Source organism: Mirounga leonina, unplaced genomic scaffold (genome assembly GCF_011800145.1).
Source record: "Mirounga leonina isolate KUSES-001 unplaced genomic scaffold, KU_Mleo_1.0 Mir_95, whole genome shotgun sequence".
In the NCBI taxonomy this organism is placed as follows: Eukaryota; Metazoa; Chordata; class Mammalia; order Carnivora; family Phocidae; genus Mirounga; species Mirounga leonina.
This window is the reverse complement of record NW_023270865.1, coordinates 7,720,568-7,744,487: the sequence shown is the minus strand read 5'-3', so window position 1 is coordinate 7,744,487 and position 23,920 is coordinate 7,720,568. Positions and strand designations below refer to the sequence as shown.

The 23,920-nt window shown below is 49.0% G+C and overlaps 1 protein-coding gene across 2 annotated transcripts; it reads left to right on the top strand.

Moving 5' to 3' along the window:
* The first annotated feature begins 805 nt into the window (after positions 1-805).
* CMBL (carboxymethylenebutenolidase homolog) lies at positions 806-23,920 on the top strand. 2 transcript variants are annotated; one of them, XM_034998917.1, is made up of 8 exons: positions 806-988; positions 9,948-9,978; positions 13,429-13,505; positions 13,619-13,852; positions 15,787-15,894; positions 20,320-20,462; positions 22,205-22,296; positions 23,693-23,920. In XM_034998917.1, the coding sequence occupies exons 4-8, from the start codon at positions 13,638-13,640 to the stop codon at positions 23,870-23,872; spliced, it is 738 nt and encodes a 245-aa protein (XP_034854808.1). In that variant the 5' UTR covers positions 806-988; positions 9,948-9,978; positions 13,429-13,505; positions 13,619-13,637; the 3' UTR covers positions 23,873-23,920. The 2 variants fall into 2 exon arrangements, with proteins under 2 accessions (XP_034854808.1, XP_034854806.1); XM_034998915.1 differs by lacking the exon at positions 13,429-13,505.

The window sequence follows — 23,920 nt, the reverse complement described above, 5'->3', positions numbered from 1 at the left end:
TGATTTTCACATCTGCCTAGTTTCCTCATTAATTAATGAGGAGCATAAAATCTTCAACACATGTCATTTTTACATGTATGTGAGCATCATGATTCTACCTTTGCCTGAAGATTACCCTTGAACAGTCCAACTGTCTCACAAACCTTACTCCCGGCGTCTTTTTATTTTACTGATTTGCCATCTCTCTGCAGAAAAGATCCCTGAAGGAAAAAATCATCCTCAGTCTGGATTCACACATTTTCCGATTAGAAGCATCTAAGTTAATAAGGTTCTATCTGTCGGGTCATAAGATCTGTGGCTAACTTCTTGGGGCCTCAGGAAGCTGTCACGGATCCCACTGTCACTGATATCCCTAACCCGCATTTCTTCCTCTTTTCTTAATCTTTGGAGCCAACGGAATTGGTTAGGACAACTTTAGGTGACCAGACAAAGCCTGGAGGGGGGGGGACGGAGTGGGGGGGGGCCAACAATGAATATGTAACAATTTATTTTTAAAAATAGCCTAATCCAGGTTTACAACAGGGAAGTCCCAGATCCGAGGAGCCAGGCACACGTGTAAATTTCACAGGCGGGCCGTCTTCCCGCTTCTCGCCTTCCTCCCGCCTCCCCGCCTCCCTCCCTCCCCACCCCTCCCCCGTGCCCTCCAGGCCTCCCCTCCCCACCCCTCCCCCCGCACCCCCCCGCGCCCTCCTGGCCTCCCCTCCCCCCCCCTTCCCCCGCCCCCTCCAGGCCTCCCCTCCCCACCCCTCCCCACCCCTCCCCCCAGGCCCTCCAGGCCTCCCCTGCCCCTCCCCCCTCCCTCCCGCCCGGCCTTCCCGGGAGGCTGGGAATCCGGGGCAGCCACTGGCCGGCGGGCATCCGCCGCCCTCCGTCACCGCGTCCACTTCCGTCCCGGTGGGGAGCGCCTCCTCCCCGCCTGCCCCGACCGTCCCCGGGCTCGGCGGGCTGCCTCGGCGCGCGGAGAGCGCAGGCTTCGGGCGGCGGACAGGTACGTGCGCCGCGCGGGCCCAGGAACGCGCGCAGCCCGGCTGCGCCCTCACTCGCGCGTGGGTCTGCAGGAGGGAGAGCAAGTCGGCCGTGGGCACAGGTCCTGAGCCCATCAAAGCCCGTTTTTCAGAACCTGACTTTTACCAAAGCGGTAGTACGTTGTCGCTGCAGAAAAGCAGCCCTGGCCAGCCCGCTCTGGTGTGTTGTCCTGTGGAAAAACGTAGTTGAAATCAAGCTGTAGTACGGAAGCTCGTATTTATTTTTTCCATTTGTCTGGGACCTTTCTTTCATGCCATTGAGTACCCTTTGTAATTATTGCCCTACAGTTGGACGTTTTGGTTGCGTGGTTTTTACCAATATAAACCTGTGGGAAAAATGAGCATATTTGCATCAAAATGTATCCGAACCAAGTGAGAGTTTGTCCACCAGATATGCAGCAAGCCAATAAAAATTGACACCGAGCTTTTGCAGAGGAAACACAGAGCTGGTTTATTGGTGTGGCGCCACCCGGGAGAATGGGCAGTAATGCTCAAAAGTCCAGAATCCTCTGATGGCTTGCAAATGAGAGCTTTTAAGGGCAAAATTTGGGGAAGGGGTCTCCTGAGAAGGTGGACGCCATTGATTGGAGACCCATGAGGTCATACTAGCAGGTGACCACTTTGTCTGGTGCCCTGGAGGTCTTTTCCGTCGCAGGAGGCTTGGAATCTGGAAAATACCTGTATTCCTTATGTTAGAAATTTAAGCAAGCCTTCTTATCCCTTGAGCCTAGGCCTACGTGTTCCTTGGCTGGTCTGGCTGTGCCTGGGGTATATATGACCTCCTGTGTTCATTCTTTCATCTGAACTGATACGATGGACACCAGCTTCAAAAATCTTTATTGGCAGTATTTCCTTAGGATGCCTCCGGGGTCTGGAGAGGAGGCATCGCGACATCCTCGGTGCTGGGTACTTGGTGCGAGTTCCAAGAAAGACCGCTCAGGTCACACACACAGCCATGTGGGTTGGAGGCGATTTAGGTCTACTTGCTGATGGAAAATACAACCTGTTGTTTTCGAAGCCCACTTAAAATAAGGGGGTCAGAAGTGAGCCTGGGAAAGGCTACCCAGGCCTCAGAAGAGCTTAAGAGAAGGCCAGAGGCAGCCATGTGATTGGCATGCTTGTAGGCCAGTGGGTACTCATCACATCTACCTTTCCAATGAATGCTGCCTACGCCTGTACCCGGTGGAAAGTACAAGGATGATTGCTGACAAATAAATATCTGGAGTTGTTCGTGTTTGTAGGATCGTCGACGGTAGACGGCTGAGTAGGGCTGTACAGGCCTTCCCAGCTACAAGATCGAAAATCAGTGGCCAGGCAAGTTTCTGCAGTGTTTACCCAGTAAGGGGAAAACACCAAGCCTTCCTGGTACCTTTCAGCCTTTGTTTTGCTTGCTGATGGTTTCCAAATCTCTGAAGCTTCTAGCAATTTATTCCTTGACTTCGTTGCTGGTTACAGTCCCATCAACGCCAGTTGCCTTTGCTCGTCGAAATCTGTTTTCTCTGTTTCTGTTAGAGAACATCATTGCATTGGGAAGTCTGACTTCCGAGTTATTTAAATCCTTGAGGGTATGAAAGCAGGAAAACCAGACTCGTGGGACCATGCTTTACCACCCATTCATCGCCTTTTTGGCTTCCAGTGAGAAGATGGGAATGTTGTTCAGTCGCGTTGTTAAAAGGTAATTTTCAGCGAAAAGTAAAATCATGACTCTCATACAGATATAAAAATGAGCACGTGTTGGGGCACCTGGCTGGCTCTGTCGGCAGAGCATGAGACTCTTGACCTTGAGGCTGTGAGTTCGAGCCCCGTGTTGAGTGTAGAGATTACTTAAAAAAAATTTTTTTTTTTAAACGAGCACGTGGTAAGGATTCTATTTTATTCACGAAAGAGGGAACCGGCAGATGTTATAACTGGTTCAAGAGAAAGTCAAGAAGCATAGAGATACATGGGGCAAAGGAATGCCTCAGGAAGGCTTAGGTTAGGAGAGGGGGCAGGACATGTGAGCCCCTTGGAATTGGCAGATCAGAAAGGCACCACTGATCCCCGTGGGTCTTGGCTTGTGATATTGTGGAAGCATTTCGTGTGTGAAGCAGGGCTGTAGGGTGTTGAAGAACAAATCATTCAGTCATGGCATTTGTTAAAGAATGGAAGCAGACCTTATTCAGGAGCATTGGGATATGAGTAGGGACCACTGAAGTGGGGTTTTACAGTGGGTGAGAGAGACTGGGCTCAACTCTGCAAATAACAAAAGAAAAAAAGTGAGAATTTAGAGCCAAGGAGTGGAGTGGGGGGTCAGTGGATGGAAAATGGCTAAGAGGAAGCATCACAGGGAATGGGAGTTCTAGAGAACCGACCTAACTGGGTTCTTGCAGAAGACAAGCCAGTGTGATCAGACCTCACCCGGGGGACAGTGGAGGATGGGGAAACAGATTAGATATGGAGGGTCAGAGATTCTGTGAAACTAACTTAGCAGGATTCTTATTGGAACTGGACATGGCAGAGATGCCATCAGAAACCCAGAAGTCAGGGTCTGTTTGAGAAGAGTTCAGAGGAGCTTGGTGAAGAAGAGTCTTGGTTAAGGGACTGTAAAATGACCTTTGAGGTCATTCACACTTTTGTGGCATCTTGCATGAAGGTCATGGGCGGATCCCGAGCGTTCGTGCTGCTAGTCAGTGTGGCCTCATCAAAGAAGGTCTCTTGTGCAGGGGGCGTGTCTGGGTTATCCTTGGTGCCATGAGGAGGGTTCTGACTTCCAGAGGCTTCACTAGTGGAGACCACAGATCTGAGCTCAAGGTGGCCAGTGAGTGCTGCCAAGCCCACCTGCCAGGAAACAGAAGAGCCCTTCTATTTTTTAAAAAAGATTTTAAGTAATTTCTCCACCCAACGTGGGGCTCAAACTCACAACCCTGAGATCAAGAGTTGCATTCTCTACCGACCGAGCCAGCCAGGCGCCCCAGAAAAGTCCTTCTTGACACATTTTATGAGGCCCCCACCGACACGTCACACCCACAGTCCCATCCCTGTGGTTTCCCCCAATAGGAGGAAACCTTTTGCTCACTGTGACCGACCTCATAATGAATGTCACGCAGAAGAAACTGCATGTTTTTTTGGGAGAGCCTCTGTTATCGGTGGCACACCCTTCTGGGTCGTCCGAGTCTGGTCCCCGTCGTTGTCTTGGCAGCACCACAACTCTTTGTAAGTCGCTGGTAACCAGTAAGTTAGTGAATTCTGTCCCGTCTGGTGGAGAACCAATTGGCTTCCTCCCACCTGTGGAAAAATCTGTTTTCTCTCCTTTTGCAATCTCAACATGCCTTTACTCCGTATACGTTTGTGCTCTTTCCTTCTTCCTTCCAATCAGTTGTCACAGCCGCCTCATTCCCTCCTATTATATGAGTAAAATAAAATCCTTAATGTGTTCATTTAAAAAAAAATCTTAATGAGAGTCATGGCTTTACGTTTTTCTGAAAATTCTCCTTTAACAAATGTGCCATTTGGGGGAGGGGCGGGGCAAAGCCAAAATCCTGAAAGGGATGTACAGAAATTGTATGTCTCCTTGTCAGTAGAGCTGCGTGGGTGTGTTCCCCGAGGCTCTTTCCCCGAGCCTCCGGGGGGGGGGGGGGGTGTAGTCCCTGGAAAATGTCTGCCCGCCCTGTGGCCTTGGCCTAGAACACCCACTGCAATGCTTTGCCACAGATGGGTTTGGCTGGAGTCCAGCCTTCCACACCCAGGCTGTCCTGGGCACTGCCCCCTTGTGCAGAACAGTCCAGATGGTGGCTCTCCTGGCCATAAACATTCCTTCTGAAAAGCGGGTATCAATTGAAGATAAAGTAAAAAGATTCAGGTTCAAGGTTGCTTTGGAATGGCCAGGATATTTTGTGGTCTCCGCAACCCCATAGGACAAGTCAGGTAAGAAATCAGCCTAAGGACATTCAGATTGGCAAGGAAGAAGTCGAAATTTTCATTATATGTAGATGACATGATATTCTACATAGAAAACCCGAAAGAGTCTACCAAAAAATTGCTAGAACTGATACATGAATTCAGCAACATCGCAGGATATAAAATCGATGAACAGAAATCTGTTGCATTCCTATACACCAATAATGAACCAACAGAAACCGAAATCAAGGAATCGATCCCATTCACAACTTCACCAAACCTATAAGATACCTAAGAATAAACTTAACCAAAGAGGTAAAAGATCTATACCCTGAAAACTATAAAATACTTATGAAAGAAATGGAAGAGGACTTAAAGAAATGGAAAAACATTCCATGCTCTTGGACTGGAAGAACAAACATTATTAAAATGTCTATATTACCCAAAGCAATCTACACATTTAAGGCAATCCTTATAAAAATACCACCAGCATTTTTTCTAGAGCTAGAACAAACAGTCCTAAAATTTGTGTGGAACCACAAATAGCCAAAGCAATCCTGAAAAAGAAAAGCAAAACTGGGGACATCATGATTCCAGACTTCAAGCTTTATTACAAAGCTGTAATCATCAAGACAGAATGGTACTGGCACAAAACCAGACACATAGATGAAATAGATCAACGGAACAGAATAAAGAACCCAGAAATGGACCCACAACTATATGGTCAATTAATCTTCGGCAAAGCAGGAAAGAACATCCAATGGAAAAAAGACAGTCTCTTCAACAGATGGTGCTGGGAAAACTGGACAGCAACATGCAGAAGAGTGAAACTGGACCATTTTCTTACACCATACACAAAAATAAATTCGAAATGGATGAAAGACCTAAATGTGAGACAGGAAACCATCAAAATCCTAGAGGAGAACCCAGGCAGCACCCTCTTTGACCTTGGCTGTAGCAATTTCTTACTAGACATGTCAACGGGGGCAAGGGAAACAAAAGCAAAAATGAACAATGGGAACTTCATCAAGATAAAAAGCTTCTGCACAGAGAAGGAAACAGTCAACAAAACTAAAAGGCAGCCTACGGAATGGGAGAAGATATTTGCAAATGACATATCCGATTAAGGGTTAGTATCCAACATCTATGAAGAACTTAACACCTTAAAAACAATCCAGTTAAGAAAGGAGCAGAAGACATAAATAGACATTTTTCCAAAGAAGACATCCAGATGGCTAACAGACACATGAAAAGATGCTCAACACCACTCATCCTCCGGGAAATACAAATCAAAACCACGATGAGATAGCACCTCACACCTGTCAGAGTGGCTAAAATTAACAACACAGGAGACAACAGGTGTTGGCGAGGATGCAGAGAAAGGGGAACCCTCTTACACTGTTGCTGGGAATGCAAGCTGGTACAGCTACTCTGGAAAACAGTGTGGCAGTTCTTCAAAAAGTTAAAAATAGAACTGCCCTATGATCCAGCAATTGCACTACTAGGTATTTACTCAAAGGATTCTAAAATACACATTCAAAGGAGTACGTGCACCCCAATGTTTGTAGCAGCATTATCAACAATAGCCGAACTATGGAAACAGTTCAAGTGTCCATCAACTGATGAATGGATAAAGAAGAAGTGGTGTATGTGTATGTGTGTGAATAGTACTCAGCCATCAAAAGGAATGAAATCTTGCCATTTGCAGTGACATGGAGGGAGCTAGATAGAGTGTATTACGCTAAGTGAAATAAATTAATCAGAGAAAGACAAATACCATATGATTTCACTCATGCGGAATTTAAGAAACAAAACGTGAATATTTGGGAGGGGGAAAAGAGAGAGAGGGAAACAAATCATGAGAGACTCTTAACTGTGGAGAACAAACTGAGAGTTGATGGAGGGAGGTGGGTGGGGGATGGGATAGATGGGGGATGGGCATTAAGGAGGGCACTTGTTGTGATGAGCACTGGGTGTTACATATAAATGATGAACCACTGGTCTCTACTCCTGAAACCGATGCTGAACCGTATGTCAACTAAACAGAATTTAAATTAAAAAAAGAAGAACTTAGCCTAAGGAATCAGCTGTCCACAAATAGTGCATTGGACATAAAGTTTGCCGCTGTTGGTGCTGGATTGTTGTGACTTCTCTTACTAATAATAGTTTTATAACTGAGCTTGTGAAAACAAAACCATGAGGAATCGTTTCAAATTTTCTTTGAGCAAATGACTAGCTCTTAATTTGTGTTTCTTTAAAACTTAGTTATTTTCTTTCTAAAATGTTCTGGAAGATACAGGAAATAATATAACAGCCACCCATATTCACGTGACCGGGGCTTAAAAAATGAGAACGTTTTGTCCTTAGTCAAAACCTTCTTAGGAAATAAAATGTAACAAATGCAGTTAAAGCCAGCAGTCTCCACCCTCCCTCCCTCGCCAGTAACCACTGGCTAATGGTGGTGTGTTTATTCCTGTGCGTTCTACTTTTACTACAGTATGTTTATTAGTAAAAGAAGCATTATTTTTCTTTTTAGTATTTACTTAGCATCAAAAAGGCCATTGAATTTTTGAATTGCATTATGTTTCTAAGATTTATCGTGTTGGTAAGTGTACATGTAGTTTGTTTATGCGTGTATTTGTTTCGTGCGTCTGCTGTAACAAATATGCCCCAGCTGGGTGACTGAAGACCACAGAAATGTATTCTCACAGTTCTGGGGGCCAGAAGTCCGAAATGAAGGTGTCAGCAGGGCTCTGCTTTCCTGAAACCTACAGAGGGGAATCCTTCCTTGCTTCTTTCCTCGTTTCTGATGGTTGCTGGCAGTCCCTGGTGTTCCTTGGCTTGTAGGAGCCTCACTCCAATCTCTGCCTATGTCTTCACGTGGCTTTCTTCCCCGTGTGTCTCTGTATCTAAATTTCCCTCTTCTTATAAGGATACTAGTTATTGGGCTAGTGGCCACCCTAATCCAGTATGACCTCATCTTAACTTTTTTTTAAAGATTTATTTATTTATTTGAGGGGGGGAGGGTTAGAAGGACAGGGAGAGCATCTCGAGTAGACTTCCCACTGAGCGCGGAGTCCAGTGCGGGGCTGGATCTCACAACCTCGAGATTATGACCTGAGCCGAAATTGAGGGTCCGATGCTTAACTGACGGAGCCAGCCAGGCACCTCATCTTAACTTGATTCCCTCTGCAAGATCCTATTTCCAAATAAGGGCACCTTCATAGGTTCTGGGAGTTAGGACTTGAACATGTCTTTTTGGGGGACACAGGTCAACCCACAACAATTAATACATCACAATTTATCCTGTGCCCCTCCTGAAAGTCAGATTGCTTCCAGTTACCGTCATCACGTCTGTGCCACCAAAAGCACCCCTTCCACATTTGCCACATATGTGCATGAGTGTGCACGCACGCACACACACACACACAGAGGTGTAAATTTTTCTGGGGAATACACCCACCTGTGGGATTTCTGGGTTGCAGGGTTTCTGCATCTTTGACTTTGCTAGACCTTGTCAGACTACTTTCCAGAGTTTGTATCAGCTCACATTCCTTCCCTTTTCCCTGCGTGGGCACCGACTCTTGGTGCAAACAGACGTTTGCCAGTCTGCAAGATGCAAAATAGTATCTGTGTCATGTAGAAAATAGTACAATTTCTTAAATACCAGTGAGGTTGAATATCTTTTCATAAGTCTATGTGCCATTCAGGTGTACCTTTTTGTGAGTTGCCTGTTCTTATCTTTGGAGCGTTTTTCTCTTGAGTTGTCTTTTTCTTTTTCTTTTTTTTTTTTTTTAAAGATTTTATTTATTTGACAGAGAGACACAGCGAGAGAGGAAACACAAGCAGGGGGAGTGGGAGAGGGAGAAGCAGGCTCCCCGCAGAGCAGGGAGCCCGATGCGGGGCTCGATCCCAGGACCCTGGGACCATGACCTGAGCCGAAGGCAGACGCTTAATGACTGAGCCACCCAGGCGCCCCTTGAGTTGTCTTTTTCTTGTTGATTTATAAGAATTTTTTGTTTTTTAAATTTTTTTTAGGAAGATTTTATTAATTTGTTAGAGAACTCGCACACGAGAGAGCACGAACGGTGGGGAGGGTCAGAGGGAGAGGGAGAAGCAGACTCTCCGCAGAGCAGGGAGCCCGATGCGGGGCTCAATCCCAGGACCCTCAAATCATGACCTGAGCTGAAGGCAGATGCTTCACTGACTGAGCCACCCAGGCGCCCCAAGAATTCTTCCTATATCTTATCTAGATGCTAAATCTGCTTTGAGAATGATATCTTGAATAATAATAACTCTTCCCCACCTCCACCACCCCCTGTGCTATTTTGAAGCAAATCCCAGACATGTAGTTGTTTTATCTGTATATACATCAGCATGTAGCCATAAAAGGTAAGGATTGTATACACACACACACACAACCATCACTGTAATAGTATTATCCCCCCTCTACCATTACAGTAATTTCTCAATACCATCAAATATCCAATCAGTTCAATTTCCCCCAGTTGTCTTACAAGTGGTTTTTACAGTTGATTCCTGCTGTGGACGGACTTGTGTCCCCCCCAAAGTTCATGTGTGGAAGCCATAACCCCCAGCGTGATGGTATTTGGAGGTGGGACCATTGGTGATTAGGTTTAGATGAGGTTGTGAGGGTGGGACCCAGGATGGGATTAGTGCTCTTACAAGAAGAGGCCAGAAAGCTTGTTCTCTGTGTGTGTCGTGTGAGGACACAGCGAGAAGGCAGCTGTTTGCAAGTGAGGGGGAGAGTCCCCGTCACCACCGGACCTTGTGGGCATCCCGATCTGGGACTTCCAGCCTCCAGAACTGGGAGAAATACATTTCTGTCATGTTAGCTGCCCAGCCTGTGCTATTCTGTTACGGAAGCTCGAGCAGACTAATACATACTTAATGAGATTTATTAATCCTTGTCTTCATGGTTTGTGTTTTTTGGGTCTAGTGTAAGAAATGCTGCTTTATGCCAAGATTCAGGAAAATGGTATTCTCTGTTTTCTTCTAACAGATTCCTTTTGCTTTCCTCCTCAGGTTTCTCACCACCTGGCAGGGCTGCACAACGGTAGGTGGGGATCCACTGGGATCTGTCTGCTCTCCTGGGTCGCTCAATGTCATATCTTATCCCCTTTATTGGCCATTCTGTCCTCCCGCCACAGATCCACCATGCCCTCCTGCCCCCATAAAAACCTCCAGAGCCCGGTCCTGTTCTGTTCCATTTATCTGCCCGCTTCAAACCACCATCCTGCTGCTGGACGTGGCTGGAGGGACACAGCCTCAGGGACCATGTACATTTCCTTGGTCCTTCATTTTCCCACTTGTCCTGTCCCTTCTGACCTCCCCCCTGCTCTCACCCTCACTGTTGGTTCTGCTCTCAGTTCTCTGAGCAGATGCAAGTAGGGAGCATCCACAGCCTCCTGCCCCGACGTCACCCACCCTTCTGCCTTCCCTCCTGGGACCGTGGAGGACCCGTCCTTGCTTTAGGGAAGGTGACCTTCTCCCTGTGCAACCCCGTCCCCTCCCACCTAGCTGTGCCCCTCGATTCCCCTGTGCCCCTCGAACCGTCGGTTTGGTTTGGTTTTGCTTTGTTTTCCTCTGTGAGGTACAAGGCTCATTCCCATACAAATGTGCTGAGATTTCTTCCATTAAAAAATAAAAAGAGGGGCGCCTGGGTGGCCCAGTCGGTTAAGCCGCTGCCTTCGGCTCAGGTCACGATCCCAGGGTTCTAGGATCAAGCCCCGCATCGGGCTCCCTGCTCGGCGGGGAGCCTGCTTCTCCCTCTCCCTCTGTCCCTCGCCCCAGCTCGTGCATTCTCTCACTCTCTCTTTCAAATATGTACATAAAATCTTAAAAAATAAATAAATAAAAAGACTTGTTGCCCTATCTTCCCTCCATCTGCTGCTCACTCTCTTTGCTCCAGTTTCTGGCAAAAGCCTTGAAGAGCTTCCGTGTTCGCTCGGTCTGATTCTCTCCTGTCACTCTCTCCAGCCTGCTGCTGTCTTGCCCACCCTGGTCCTCCAGACCTGTTCTTGTGGAGGTCACCCTGACGTCCCCGTTGCTCAGCCCTGTGGCCAACCCTCTGAGTCTCTCAGGGCTTCTTGCAGAATGTCTCGGTCTACACTCTGCCTCCTGGAAACCCTGTCTTCACGTGGCTCCAGGCCCATAACCGGGGGTTCCTCCCCTCTTGCTCGCTGTTTCTTCTCAGACTCACTCTCTGTTTCTTCTCACCTCCCCAAAGCCCTTATTGGTGAAGGCCCCAGGGCTCAGTCTTCCAGATCCTTCTCTTCTTTATCTGCTGTCATTCCCTTCATGATGTCATTCATTCTCAAGGTTTTAAATTCTCATTATTTATAGCATAGTTGAACAACATGGGGGTTAGGGGCGCTGACCTCCGTGCGGTCAGAAATTTGTATCACTTTTGACTCCTCAAAAATGTCACTCTTGGGGCGCCTGGGTGGCTCAGACCATTGAATGTCTGCCTTCGGCTCAGGTCATGATCCTGGCATCCTGGGATCGAGTCCCACATCGGGCTCCCTGCTCGGCGGGGAGCCTATTTCTCCCTCTCCCACTCCCCCTGCTTGTGCTCTCTCTCTCTGTCAAATAAAAAAAAAAAAATCTTAAAAAAAAAAAAATGTCACTCTTAATAGCCTACTGTTGACTGGAAGCCTTGCCGGTAACATAAACAGATGATTGACACATATTTTGCGTGTTATACATATTATATACTGTATTCCTACAATGAAGTAAGCTAGAGAAAAGAAAATGCTAAGAAAGTTACAAAAAAGAGAAAATACATTCACAGTCATGGACTGTATTTATGGAAACAAATCCATGCGTAAGTGGACCCATGCAGATAAAACGCGTGTTGTTCAAGGGCCACCCATAGTCGTGGTCGATAAATCACATGGACAGCGGACGAGCAAATCCTGAACCACTGCTCCGAGCCTCCAGTCACAGTTCTGTCAGTTGGTCAGTGCGTCACCCCGTTTTATGTGTGTCTCTGTGTAGAGACGCCTTATTTAATGTAGAGTTGATTCATTGACACTGAACCCACCATCGGCGGCTGTTGCGCATGCCTGAGCCAGGCTTGTCTACTATACGTGTGGTTTTTGGAGGCGTATCGTGCCCTTAGGATCACTAGACAGCCCTTCGGCACTGTGCATGGAGTCCATTCGTAAACAACGAAATCGCCAGCCAAAAAGCACAAAAATGCAGAAGATGTGGGACTCAACAGAAAGTGAAAAGGATGCTTGTTTGCAGTGGGAGCTGAATGAGAAGGCAGAGCGTCGCCTTGTTCAACCGTGCGTGTCAGTGACTCAGATCTGTCACTGCTCTGGAAGTCTGTGGATGGTGACGAAAACACAGCAAGTACCGATTTTGGAGTTGCAAGGAAATTTTGCAACTGGGCAAGTTCACGTGTATGGAATCTGCAAAAAAGAAAAAAAAGAGGCTCCTCGGCTGTATATTGCTGACTTTTCTCAAGTTTGTAGTTTCAGCTTGGACCCCTGCCCTGAACTTGTTTTTTTTAAGATTTATTTATTTATTTATTAGAGAGAGAGAGAGCATGAGAGGGGGGAAGGGCAGAGGGAGAAGCAGACTCCCCGCCGAGCAAGGAGCCCGATGTGGGACTCGATCCCGGGACTCCAGGATCATGACCTGAGCCGAAGGCAGTTGCTTAACCAACTGAGCCACCCAGGCGCCCTGCCCTGAACTTGTTATGAGCTGTCCGCTCAGCCTGTCCGACAGATGTTTCAGACTTATCGCCCCACATTTAAGACCCGATCTCCTCCAACCTGTTCTTCCTGTGTCTCCCACTTCTCATTTAAAGACACGCTATCCTTTTCCAGTTGCTCGGGCAAAAAACTCTCATCCTCGGGCAAGAAACCCTCATCCTCACTGACTCCTCTTTGCCTGATACCCCCATGAGCCATCTGCCAGCATCCCTGCACATTTTGTCCAGGCCCCAGCTACCCTCGGGCTTTCCCCTCTTCAGGGGGTAGTGTCTTTTGTCCTGGGGTGTGAAAGTCTTGCTCTAAGTAGGTTTGCATTTGCTTCTGCCAGGTGCCCAGGGATTTTGCTGCCCAGGGTCAGTTGTTTGGTTAATTTCACCTTCTAGGTATTCCTACTTTGAGAGGAGAGTGGACATTTTGGAGGATTGGTTTCTTTTTTTCCTCCCTGGGCTTTCTAACCATGGTCCTAGTCCTTGTTGGTAGAGTTTTCTTTTTTTTCTTTTATTGTTGTTTTTTGTTTTTATTTTCCCCACTAAATAAAAACCTTTGGGGGTTCCGACACTGCATGGGGTCTCGGTCACAAATCCCCATCTCACGGGGGCTATTAGTGCTTGTTCCTGGGTCTAGCCTGCTCCCCAGCATCGCTGGGCTCCTTCCGTATCTGCTCATGCCACCGTGACCCAGGCTTCAAGTGTCCTTTCCAATCCTAGCTGGGGATTGTTCCCTTTATGAGCTCCACCATTTTAATTTTTATCTGTTGGTTACATTCACTCCGGTATTTCTAGTGTTGGTAGTGGGAATGGATTCCTATTAGCCCCACTCAGAATCACAAGTTACCAGCGATTTCCTCCATGAACACACAGTGAGTATAATTAAAATGAATTCTTTTCTATCCTCTTGATTTTAGTTTATCTGCTGTGTATAATCTTTGGATTTGCACCATTCAGAATATAATGCATGTTTCTCTCTCTTTAGCCCAACTTAGATCTCTCCAATGGCTAACGAGGCTCATCCTTGTCCATGTGACATTGGCCACAGGATAGAGTATGGAGGGATGGGGCGCGAAGTTCAAGTCGAGCACATCCAGGCTTACGTCACCAAGCCCCCCTTCGACACGGGCAAGGCTGTGATCGTCATTCAAGATATATTTGGCTGGCAGCTGCCCAATACCAGATACATGGCTGACCTGATCGCAGGCAATGGATACATGTATGTATGAAGTTCTGTCACTTTCCTTAAATTCATGGAGATTTCTGTGATCTCCTGTTCCCCTCAGGGAAAACAAAACAAAACCCAAAAGCCCCACCTGCCTTCTAAGTTAGGTTACCTACTTCCTCATCTCACTGGGGGCAGGTAAATGGGGAATGTCGCGTGAGCCTAGACACCACCTGGTGTTGGGAGGCAGCCACTGCTCCCAGCCCAGCCCCGGGGCGTCGGCTCCTCCTCGCACTGCCTGGGCCTGTAGACCCATCGGACTCGGAGAGAGTGATTTCCCGATGTGGGATGTGGGGCCTGCCCGGACACAGGTAGAGGACGCCTGGGGCAGACCTCGCCAGCTCTGAAATGGATCTGCTCCTCGGCCCTCGGCACGTCTCAGCCCGGGTCAGGTTTCACAGGCAGGGTGCCCTTGGTTAGCCTGGGCTAAACACACGCTAAACACAAGCGATCATGGTCCTGTCCGAGTTCCCGGGGGTTCCAGAACGGCGCCGTGAGACCTCACTCACCTCCGGAAGGTTCGGCCTTTGCCGGATCGAGTGTCGAGAACACGCCTGCTCCCCACCACGCCAGGTCTGGCAGAGTGTCAGCCATTCTTTCCCTCCAGCCTCAGACCGCCTACGACCCCCCCAGCCCTGAGCGTGGCACACCCCACTTTTCTTTGTTTTCTCAAAAATCTGCAAATCCCAGTGTGCACCTGCCTCGTTTTCCTACAAGAGAAATCGATTTGAAGGTAGCACGCCCCTGTCGCGTGACTCGGCGTTAGCGCAGACTTAAAAGAGGATTGCACTTGAGTTTTCACTTTTTCGCGCCCCCAGATGTTGTCTGGAACGGGAGACCACTTAACTTACTAGGGGCAAGCCCAGTGATAAACACAGTAGCCAACCCCGCTTGCCCCGTGGCTCGGCCCGACCCCGTGCAGAGGGTGTCACAGGGATACGTGTCCTTCATCCTTCCAACGACTCCACGAGGCTGGGGCTACCCTGAGGCTTGAAGATGGAGCTTGTAGTCCTGCCCTGCAGCAGGCAGGTTGCGCGGGACTGTGGCTTCCCTAGTCTTACTGTGGGCCCTGTAGTTGGAGGTGGAACATAAACAATGAGCAGAGGCGCCTGTGATTCACAAAGCTCTCTCCCCGTATCCAACTCCCTTTGCCCTCAAAATAATCCTCTGAGATCGGGTGGTGCTGTCTGTTCATCAGACCAAGAAAATGAGGCTAAAAGTGACTTGGTAAGGCCACAGGGCAGACGGGGCGGTACTGGGACTTGAACTTGGATTCTTCTGACCCAGATTCCAGGGCTCCTTCCACCCTGGCAGGAAGAGCCGGTTCCTCCATCCATGGCGATGGCCTTTATTTTAGGAAGCGAGTCTCCGGCCAGCGCAGTGTAGACCCAGCCCCGGGGGTTGACTGGCACGGAGGATGGACATGGACTCGGGGAACTGGCTTGTTTTCTCCCTGCCGCCTGTTTTAGAATCTGCATGAGACCTTTCCCTCTGAGCAGGAGGTTGTGCGCTGTAGGCATCCTGGGCAGAGGCTGGGGAGAACTGCTTGGTCATCGTGACTGGGCATGTGACGCAGGTGGACCCTCTGACCTGGGGCTAATGCAAAAGGCCAGCTGAGCGATGAGGCTCCTCCGGGATGGGGGAGGGGGACCCTGGGGCTCCATCCTGTGCCCTGCTGGATTGCCTTGTCATCTCAGACAGGCTGGGCTCTAAGCGGGCTGCCGGAGGCTGCGCACCTACAGTTGTGAAATCCGAAGTGGCCTGGCCTGGCTCCAGGTGGCCTCTTTGATGCGATCAAGCTTGGCCTTCGTGGTCCCCACTTTCCTTCTCCTGTGAATCAGAATCACCAGCATAGCAAGCTTCTTAATGAATGGAAGCAAAGACCAGCAGCTCCAAAATGAAGAGCAGTGAATGTCCCTATTTGACAGGACCATCGTTCCGGACTTCTTCGTAGGGCAGGAGCCGTGGCACCCTTCTGGGGACTGGTCCACCTTCCCGGAGTGGTTGAAAACAAGAGATGCCAGAAAGATCGATAAGTAAGTTATCACACATGTGTGGCCCCCCGGGGGAGCGGAGGCTGGAGGGAGAAGTGGGTGCGGCTTCACCATTCACACACCTCCCACCCTCCCTCGTGGGGGGACTTCCATGGCCATGGCTAATGCGTAAGGAAACGGGCTTTCATTGAGCACCGTGTGTGGCCTGGAAGGTGGGACACCGGCAAGCCTCCTGCCGCCCAACAGGCTTGTCTGCTTCCCTCTCTGAGAGAGTTCATGGGGCTCATGCCAAGGGGATTTTGTGGGTGATGCGATTTCCCTTGACACTGGGGGCTTTCGGGGTCCATAGGGTCCACACTCCTTCCTTCCTGTCCTGGCTGCAGAACCAGTCGAGGCAATGGGCCGAGAAAAGAAGCTGGAGCAGAGTCTAGCCCCATTCCTGCTCAGCTGACTGGAAACCCAAGGGGCCATCCCCTCCCCCAAGCCTAGCCTTGACCCTCCACCTCCCCACGGAGAGACTTTGGGTCTTTACACCAGGCCCATCAGACCACGACTGCTGTCTTGACAGGGTCCAGGGAGCAGTGAGAAGAAAAGGGGGATCCCCCCAGGATTTCAGCTTTTTATTAAATTAGCTCCACCAGCCCAGAAGTAAGGAACAGAGCATTCAGCTGCCGCTCAGACACCCTCTTCTGTCTGGGCTAAGTATGGAGGGGGAAAGGGGCCAGGAGTGCGCTCTGACGCCAAGCTCCTCCCAAGCAAGTAAATGTGAGCCCAGGGCAAAGGAGATTCCCCCAACACCAGCCCTGATTCACCTTGGCCATCTGTCCTTCTGAACACTCTCCTTCCCTGTCACCCTACGGGAGCCTTCGGTTTGATAAGCTGCTCCCCCAGCCGAGGTTGGGGAAACTGCTAAGAATGTGGCCCCCTGCCTGTGACCACATGGTCCTTGGAGTTTTCTGTTCCTTTCTTCTCCCACCGGAGTGCCCTTCGGGGGTGACCCCAGGGCTGCTGGCCCCTCTGTCCCCTGGGCTGGTGGACCCCGGGCAGACCTCCTCACATAGGCCAAAGGGGCCTGGGGCCCTGCCGAATGCCCGCCTGGCTCCTCAGCCCCGTCTCATGCCCCACACTCACTGGGGCCACCTTCTCTCAGGGGCTTGTGCTGCGGGGTGCCCTGGGAGCTCCTGGCATGGCCGAGCACCTGAGGCTGTGTTAACCAGCAGTCACCTCAGGGGCTTGTGGGCGGGAGGCCAGCCCATCAGCTGTCCGTGGGACATCAGCTGCCTGGTCTTCCTCTGCCCCATCCTGAGGAGTCTCCCTGCAGGGGTATGAAGGCCGGCTTCCTCATCTTCAGTCAGGGGGACCCTCAGTGGCCACCCCAGCTCCAAGCTCCCCAGAGGAGCTGGTAGAGGCCTGTGTGGAGACTGCACCACCAGCTTCTCCCCTGCCCGGCTCTGCGTCCTTCCCTCCCCTTCCTCAGGGTTGGCCCCAAGATTGCTGGGGATAGCCCTCCTGCACACCTACCTTTTCCAAGTCCCTCCCAGGGGACCTGCATTCTTAACTGCAACCCCAAGAAAGAAGGAAGAGCATAGCAATCTTCTGGCCACAATGACTGATTCAAGGGTGGACCTGTGACTGAGCCATAACTATCAGGGCAAGGCATTTAGGGCATTTAGGTCTCATTTTTATTTGAAATGCATGGCTCTCCTCTTCCCCTCTGGAAGAGTACCGCGGGGCTGCTCCAGCACCTGCCAGGGACGATCACTCTGCTTCATGTTCACAGATGGAAGGCAGAACCACACAGCTTTTCTTCAGAAAGCAGCAAAATGTCCTATTCTCCCCAACCCAAGAGAAAAGTAGAAGTAGAAATGGCCAAGGTGAATCAGAGCTGGTGTTGGGGGAACCTCCTTTGCCCTGGGCTCACATTTACTTGCTTGGGAGGAGCTTGGCGTCAGAAATGAAGAGAAAATTAGAAGTAGAAACACAAGAGAACCGCAGAGACTGGGTTGCAAATGTGAAATTCAGCTTCCCGTGTGGGGCTGGGGTTGGGGAGAATAGGACATTTTGCTGCTTTCTGAAGAAAAGCTGTGTGGTTCTGCCTTCCATCTGTGAACATGAAGCAGAGTGATCGTCCCTGGCAGGTGCTGGATCAGGCCCGCGGTACTCTTCCAGAGGGGAAGAGGAGAGCCATGCATTTCAAATAAAAATGAGCCCTAAAACAGAAACACTGGGGCGTCTGGGTGGCCCAGTTGGTTAAACGTCCGACTCTTGATTTCTGCCCAGGTCATGATCTCAGGGTCATGAGATCAAGCCCCATGTTGGGCTCCATGCTTGCTTAAGATTCTCTCTCTCTCACTTTTCCTCTGCACCCCCCCCCGCCCCCGGCCCATGCGCACTCTCTTTCTATCAAAAAACAAAGCAAAACAAAACAAAAAACCAAAACCAAAAATAGAGAGAAACACTAACTTTGAAAGGAGACTGAAATCCTTGTATCTGGTCAAGTGTTTTTTTTGTTTGTAAGTAACAGAAAATCTGTCTTGAATGCTTACTGCTTAAGCAGTCATGGAATTTATTGGTTTACAGAGCTGAAAAGAGGTAGTTTCTGGCTTGAAGCAGGGGTTGGTTCCTAGTGCAGAAACTATCTCCAGGACTTGCCTTCCAACATTTCTCTACCTCATTGTCTGTACACTGGCTCCATTCTCAGGCAGCTTTTGCCTCTGGGTGACAAGATGGCTGCAGCAGCTCCAGCCTTCCAGTGGTCCCTTTTCCAGCAAGCCAGCAAAATTCCCACTTTGCCCTGATAGTTATGGTTCAGTCACAGGTCCCCCCTTGAATCAGTCATTGTGGCCAGAAGATTGCTATGCTCTGATGGTCAGCCTGAGCCACACACTTCACTCCTGGAACCTAGGGCAGAATCTCCCAAGGTATATGAACCAAGCATTGGGGGGTGGGAGGAGAGGTCCATCCAAAGCTAAACCCTGGTGCTCCCAGAAAAGTGGGGAACACATTCAGAGCAACACCAGCGAAGACATGTTCACTTGAGTTAAAGTATTTTTATAGAAATGGCCTCTTCCTTCTTGTCCCCTCCAATTAAGGCAGTTATTCTTAAGATCAAAGCATTCGAGGAAAATTTAAAACCCCAAATGTCAAGAACTATTGCTCTTTCCATGTTATTTTGCAGAATTACTTAATTACTGCTCACATGATGAATATAACTGCTTTGTACGAAGTGGTAGGATACATATATTTAAATGTGCTCAAGGATATGCTATGATCAAAAGGGAAAGGGAGTGCAATAGAATGGCTTTCTTTTACTTTCTTAAATCGTCAACAGCATTTCTTCCTTATCCGATCAAACAGAACGTTCTGGCTGGCCTTGCTTCCCTACCTCCATTTGGGTGTTTTGCTTCTAGTTGAAAATGCACTGAGTTCCAGACAAGCAATTTGCAAAGACAGGGCCACTGTTCTTGGTGCTCTCCTGGCTTACATCGTGCTGGAGGCTTTCCAAGTCCCACTCTGCTCTTTGGGCACAGGAGGAGACAGGCCTTCCAGAGTTGGGATGTTAGCTGCGGGAGTGAATGTGCCAAGTCAGAGAGTTTGGGGAGCTGCCCAGTGGGGCTGGTGTTTGTCAGAGGAGAGCAGGCTGGGGTGCTCGGGGGGGTGGTGGTGGTGGATCTTGGGATCAGGTCTTAGGAGCTGTGCTTTGGCCTTTGGCCTTTATTCGGAGGCTGTGGAAGGCCAGGGGCTCAGCTTTCAGCTGGGATGTGAGCTGGTGTGATTTGTGGTTTGCAAAGAGCCTGCCTGCAGCTCTGTCGGGTGGTTGGAGGAGGCTGTGCTTGGTGGGGAGACCTGTGGGGAGACCCGTGGGGAGACCCGTGGGGAGATGGGCATCACTCCGGCAGCACGTGGTGAGGGCAGAGCTCCAACAGTAAGAATCTCAGAGCCTCGAGGAAGAGCTGCTGCTGAAGCCCCATTACCATCCAGCGGCATAGCACTTGCTGTCCGGCGCACTCCCCGGGGGGGCCTCGAAAAGTACCTCTTGATTGTTTCTTTGCCCGCCGCCCCCTCCCCCGCTTTATTGAGATACAGTTGACACATGAGGTTTTGTAAGTTTAAGGTGTACACTGTTGATTTAACCCGTTTATATATTGCCACCATAGCCTTAGCTAACACCTCTATCCTGCCACATAGTTACTCTTTCTTTCTGGTGGTGAGAACACTTAAGGTCGGCCCTCTTAGCGACCTTCAAGGATAGGATACAGTATTATTAACTGTAGTCCCCTGGTTGCACATTATAACCCCGAACTTGTTAATCTCATAACTGGAAGTTTGTGCCTTGTGTCCAATATTTCCCCATTTCCTCCTGTCCCACCCCTGGGGACCCCTCTACTCTCTGTTTTCTCTGAGGTTGGCTGCTTAGATTCCAATAAGTGATCTGATTCTGTTGATTCTTGAATAACTCTGTTCTAGGGAGGTAGAGGCTGTCTTGAAGTATCTGAAACAGCAGTGTCATGCCCAGAAAATTGGCGCCGTGGGATTCTGCTGGGGTGGAGTGGCCGTCCATCACGTGATGATGAAGTACCCGGAATTCAGGGCAGGGGTGTCCGTCTACGGTAAATCTGCCTTGCGTATTTTACACAGTGGAAATAGGAGGAGTGCTCGACTGACAGCCACAAGCCTCTTCCAAGCTAGCTGTTCCAGGAGCAATACACAGCCCAGTTGTGCAGAGATGAGGACCGTGGCTTTCCAAATCTGGAAGTATTGTAAGGTGCAGGTTCGTAATGTAGTAACCAGAGGATGTCACTGGGATCGAGGAGTCCTGGTCCCCACAGTGTGCTGTTGGGAGGGTCACCTAACCTGAGGGCTCGATTTCTTCACGTAGGGTGAAGGGGATAACATTTATTTCTGTGAGCATGGTTAATGTCGAGCACTGTTCTTTATGAGGAACGCCCGTGAACCTATTTTCCCAAGATACGAGTTATTTTCAACGGCATGCACACACGCACAATATATGTATAAAGAAGGAAGGAAAAGAAAGGAAACATTTTAGCCGAACAGACCACAGGTATCATAGCAATGAAATAAGAACACATGTGTATGAGACATGGCATACTAAGTTCACGATAGAGAAGCAGACCATAAAAATGTTAAAAAAAAGAAAAGACACAGAAGGAAGTTTGGCTTGCTTTCATGATAGGATGTACCGTTATATAAGGATTCCTATTTGGATTAATGGTTTCTCGATGTGGTGTTTTTGCTTACTTTTAGCATTAAAAAAATCCTTTAAATGCTAACTTACACCAGAGTTACTAAGTTGTCCGTTGCTGTTGGGCACAAGGAGGCTGACTGTCCCCTTGAGTGAAGCCCAGAAGGCTCTCCTGCGCGGGCGCCTCGCGAGCTCCCCCTTCTGGCCGCCGTTGCACACTGCGTGAGCTGACGAGCATGACAGGACTGGGGCCATCAAACCGCAGTCCAGCCACGCCACGTGGCCTTGACAGAGTGGGCCAGGGAGCGTGGCCATCCTTCCTGTGGCTCCCTGCCTCCTAGGGAGGGGTTACAGGTGAGGGGAGGCTCTCTGGGCTACTTAGCCTTGTGCTGCCCACAGGACGTGGAAGAAGCAGGAGATGGCCATTATTTTCTTCTTCCTACTGACTTGGACCCTGTCCCTGACCACACCTGAGCCAGCTCCTCTGTGAGTCCTCTTTCTGAGGAGGCCCCGACTGGGCTCTGTCCTTGGCCCACTGGGGCAGTTCAGTGAGAATCCCCCACTTTGGATGTCTGGCCAAATTCCTCACCCTGTGCCCCCCTGTCCCCCCGTATCTTGTCAGCAAGAATCCTATCATGTCCTCTGGCCAGACTCTGTTCTATGCTGATGTTTCCTCTTAGTAATTTTCCACCCACTGCCTCACACCCTGCTCCTTGGCCATAAATCCCCACTTGTCCTGGTATTCAGGTTGAGCCATCTCTTCCCCTACAGCCAAACCCCAGACTTCTAGAGCGGTAGGGGCCAGGTGCTCCAGATTTGAAAGTTTGTCACTGTTTGTAAATGAAGGCATGTCACACACGGGAGCGGGTTTCAGGCTGCTCCCGTCTGTGTGCGGCCAAGCAGACCGCAAGGTCTAATTCCATTATTTCTGGCCTGACTCCTACCGAAGTGGACAGCAGGGGCCTGACTAGGTAAGTTGCTCTTTGAGACTAATTTTACAGGCCAGGCCACTTCTGTGGAATCGCTAGAAAGGAATAAACTGCTCCCCCGAAGCACGTATTTTACTCTGAAAAATCAAACCAAACCCACAGAGATTTCTGAGGCCCACGCATGGAAATCCTGCCCTGTGTGTCTATGCCCATCTTCCAGGCATCGTCAAGGACTCTGAAGATGTGCACAGTTTAAAGAACCCCACGTTGTTCATTTTTGCCGAAAATGATGCTGTGATTCCTCTTGAACAAGTAAGTTGGCATCTTTCCTCTTATTTATTTATTTTTTTTAAGATTTATTTATTTAGAGAGAGTGCGTGCTGGTGAGTGGGTGGAGGGGCAGAGGGAGAGGGAGAGAGAATCCTTAAGACGACTGCCTGCTGAGCACTGAGCGGGACCTGGGGCTTGATCTCATGACCCTGAGATCATGACCTGAACCGAAATCAAGAGTCTGATGCTTAACCGACTGAGCCACCCAGATCCCCCTCCTCTTCTCATTTCTGTGGTTAATAACGTGATTTGACCTTTCAGGGAAAATGTCCCAAAGGGTTCATGTGTTCAATATTAAAGTTTTTTTAAAGATTTTTATTTTATTATTTGTTTTGAGAGAGAGACAATGAGAACACATGAGAGGGGATAGGGTCAGAGGGCAAAGCAGACTCCCTGCCGAGCAGGGACCCCGACGCGGGACTCGATCCAGGGACTCCAGGATCATGACCTGAGCCGAAGGCAGTCGCTTAACCAACTGAGCCACCCAGGCGCCCCTCAATATTAAAGTTTTAAAGGTGACTGGGGGCCTGGGTAGCTCAGTTGGTTAAGTGTCTGCCTTCGGCTCAGGTCATGATCCCAGGGTCCTGGGATCGAGCCCTGCGTCAGGCTCCCTGCTCAGTGGGGAGCCTGCTTCTCCCTCTCCCTCTAATGCTCCCTCTGCTTGTGCTCGCTCTCTCAAATAAATAAAATCTTAAAAAAAGTTTTAAAGGTAGGTGTTACTGGGGACTTACGGACTGTAAACCCCCCAAAAGTGTTCCTGGTGTGGTCTGTTTACTGGGCATCGAAGCTGGCCCTGCCTCCCCGTCCTCCCGTGTGTAACCCATGAGTTAAGATAAGGCGTGTGTCATTAAAGACATGGGTCTTTAATGAACTCAGTCCATGGAGCTTGCAACTCTTGACCTTGGGGTTATGAGTTTGAGCCCAAGGTTGGGGATAGAGTTTACTTTAAAAAAAAAAAAGTGTGTGTTAAACCCAGTATGTTGATGATAAGAAAAAAGCAGAAGAAAACTAGTTCAAAAGCAGTCATTTAGAAATTGTTGTTATTCATAACTAATATATCATATTAATACAAATGTAAAATAATTTATACTTGAATATATTGAATATTTTGTTATATATTGAATGATATACAAAAGATATTAATACAGTTTCAAAGAACTGATATTGTATCATTTTTATATTGCTCGGAATCCTCTCCTTTGCCAGAGGTAAGGACTGTGTTACGTATAGAATCAAAAGTAAAAAATTCATAATAGCTACAGAACGTAAGGCACTGACGTTCAATTTCCTTTACGAGCATTCAGAGAGGATTTGGAGAACGGAAAATATGGCTAGATTTTTAAAGTCATACTATCGTAAAATCTTTTTGCATCATCAGGTCTCTTTACTGACCCAGAAGTTGAAAAAACACTGCAAAGTGGAATATCAAATTAAAACGTTTTCTGGGCAAACCCATGGCTTCGTGCATCGAAAGAGAGAAGATTGCTCAGCGGAGGACAAGCCCTATATTGACGAGGCAAGAAGAAATTTACTTGAGTGGCTGCACAAATACGTTTAGCTGTGGCCAAGTGTAAACTTCCTCAAGAAAGCTTGCATCCAGAAACGT

Bases quoted from the DNA above. Each gene is read 5' to 3' on its own strand.
- CMBL (XM_034998915.1), top strand. From the start codon at position 13,638: ATGGCTAACGAGGCTCATCCTTGTCCATGTGACATTGGCCACAGGATA. The intron at 13,853-15,786 runs GTATGTATGAAG...CCTATTTGACAG, and splicing joins ATCGCAGGCAATGGATACAT to GACCATCGTTCCGGACTTCT. The intron at 22,297-23,692 runs GTAAGTTGGCAT...TTGCATCATCAG, and splicing joins CTGTGATTCCTCTTGAACAA to GTCTCTTTACTGACCCAGAA.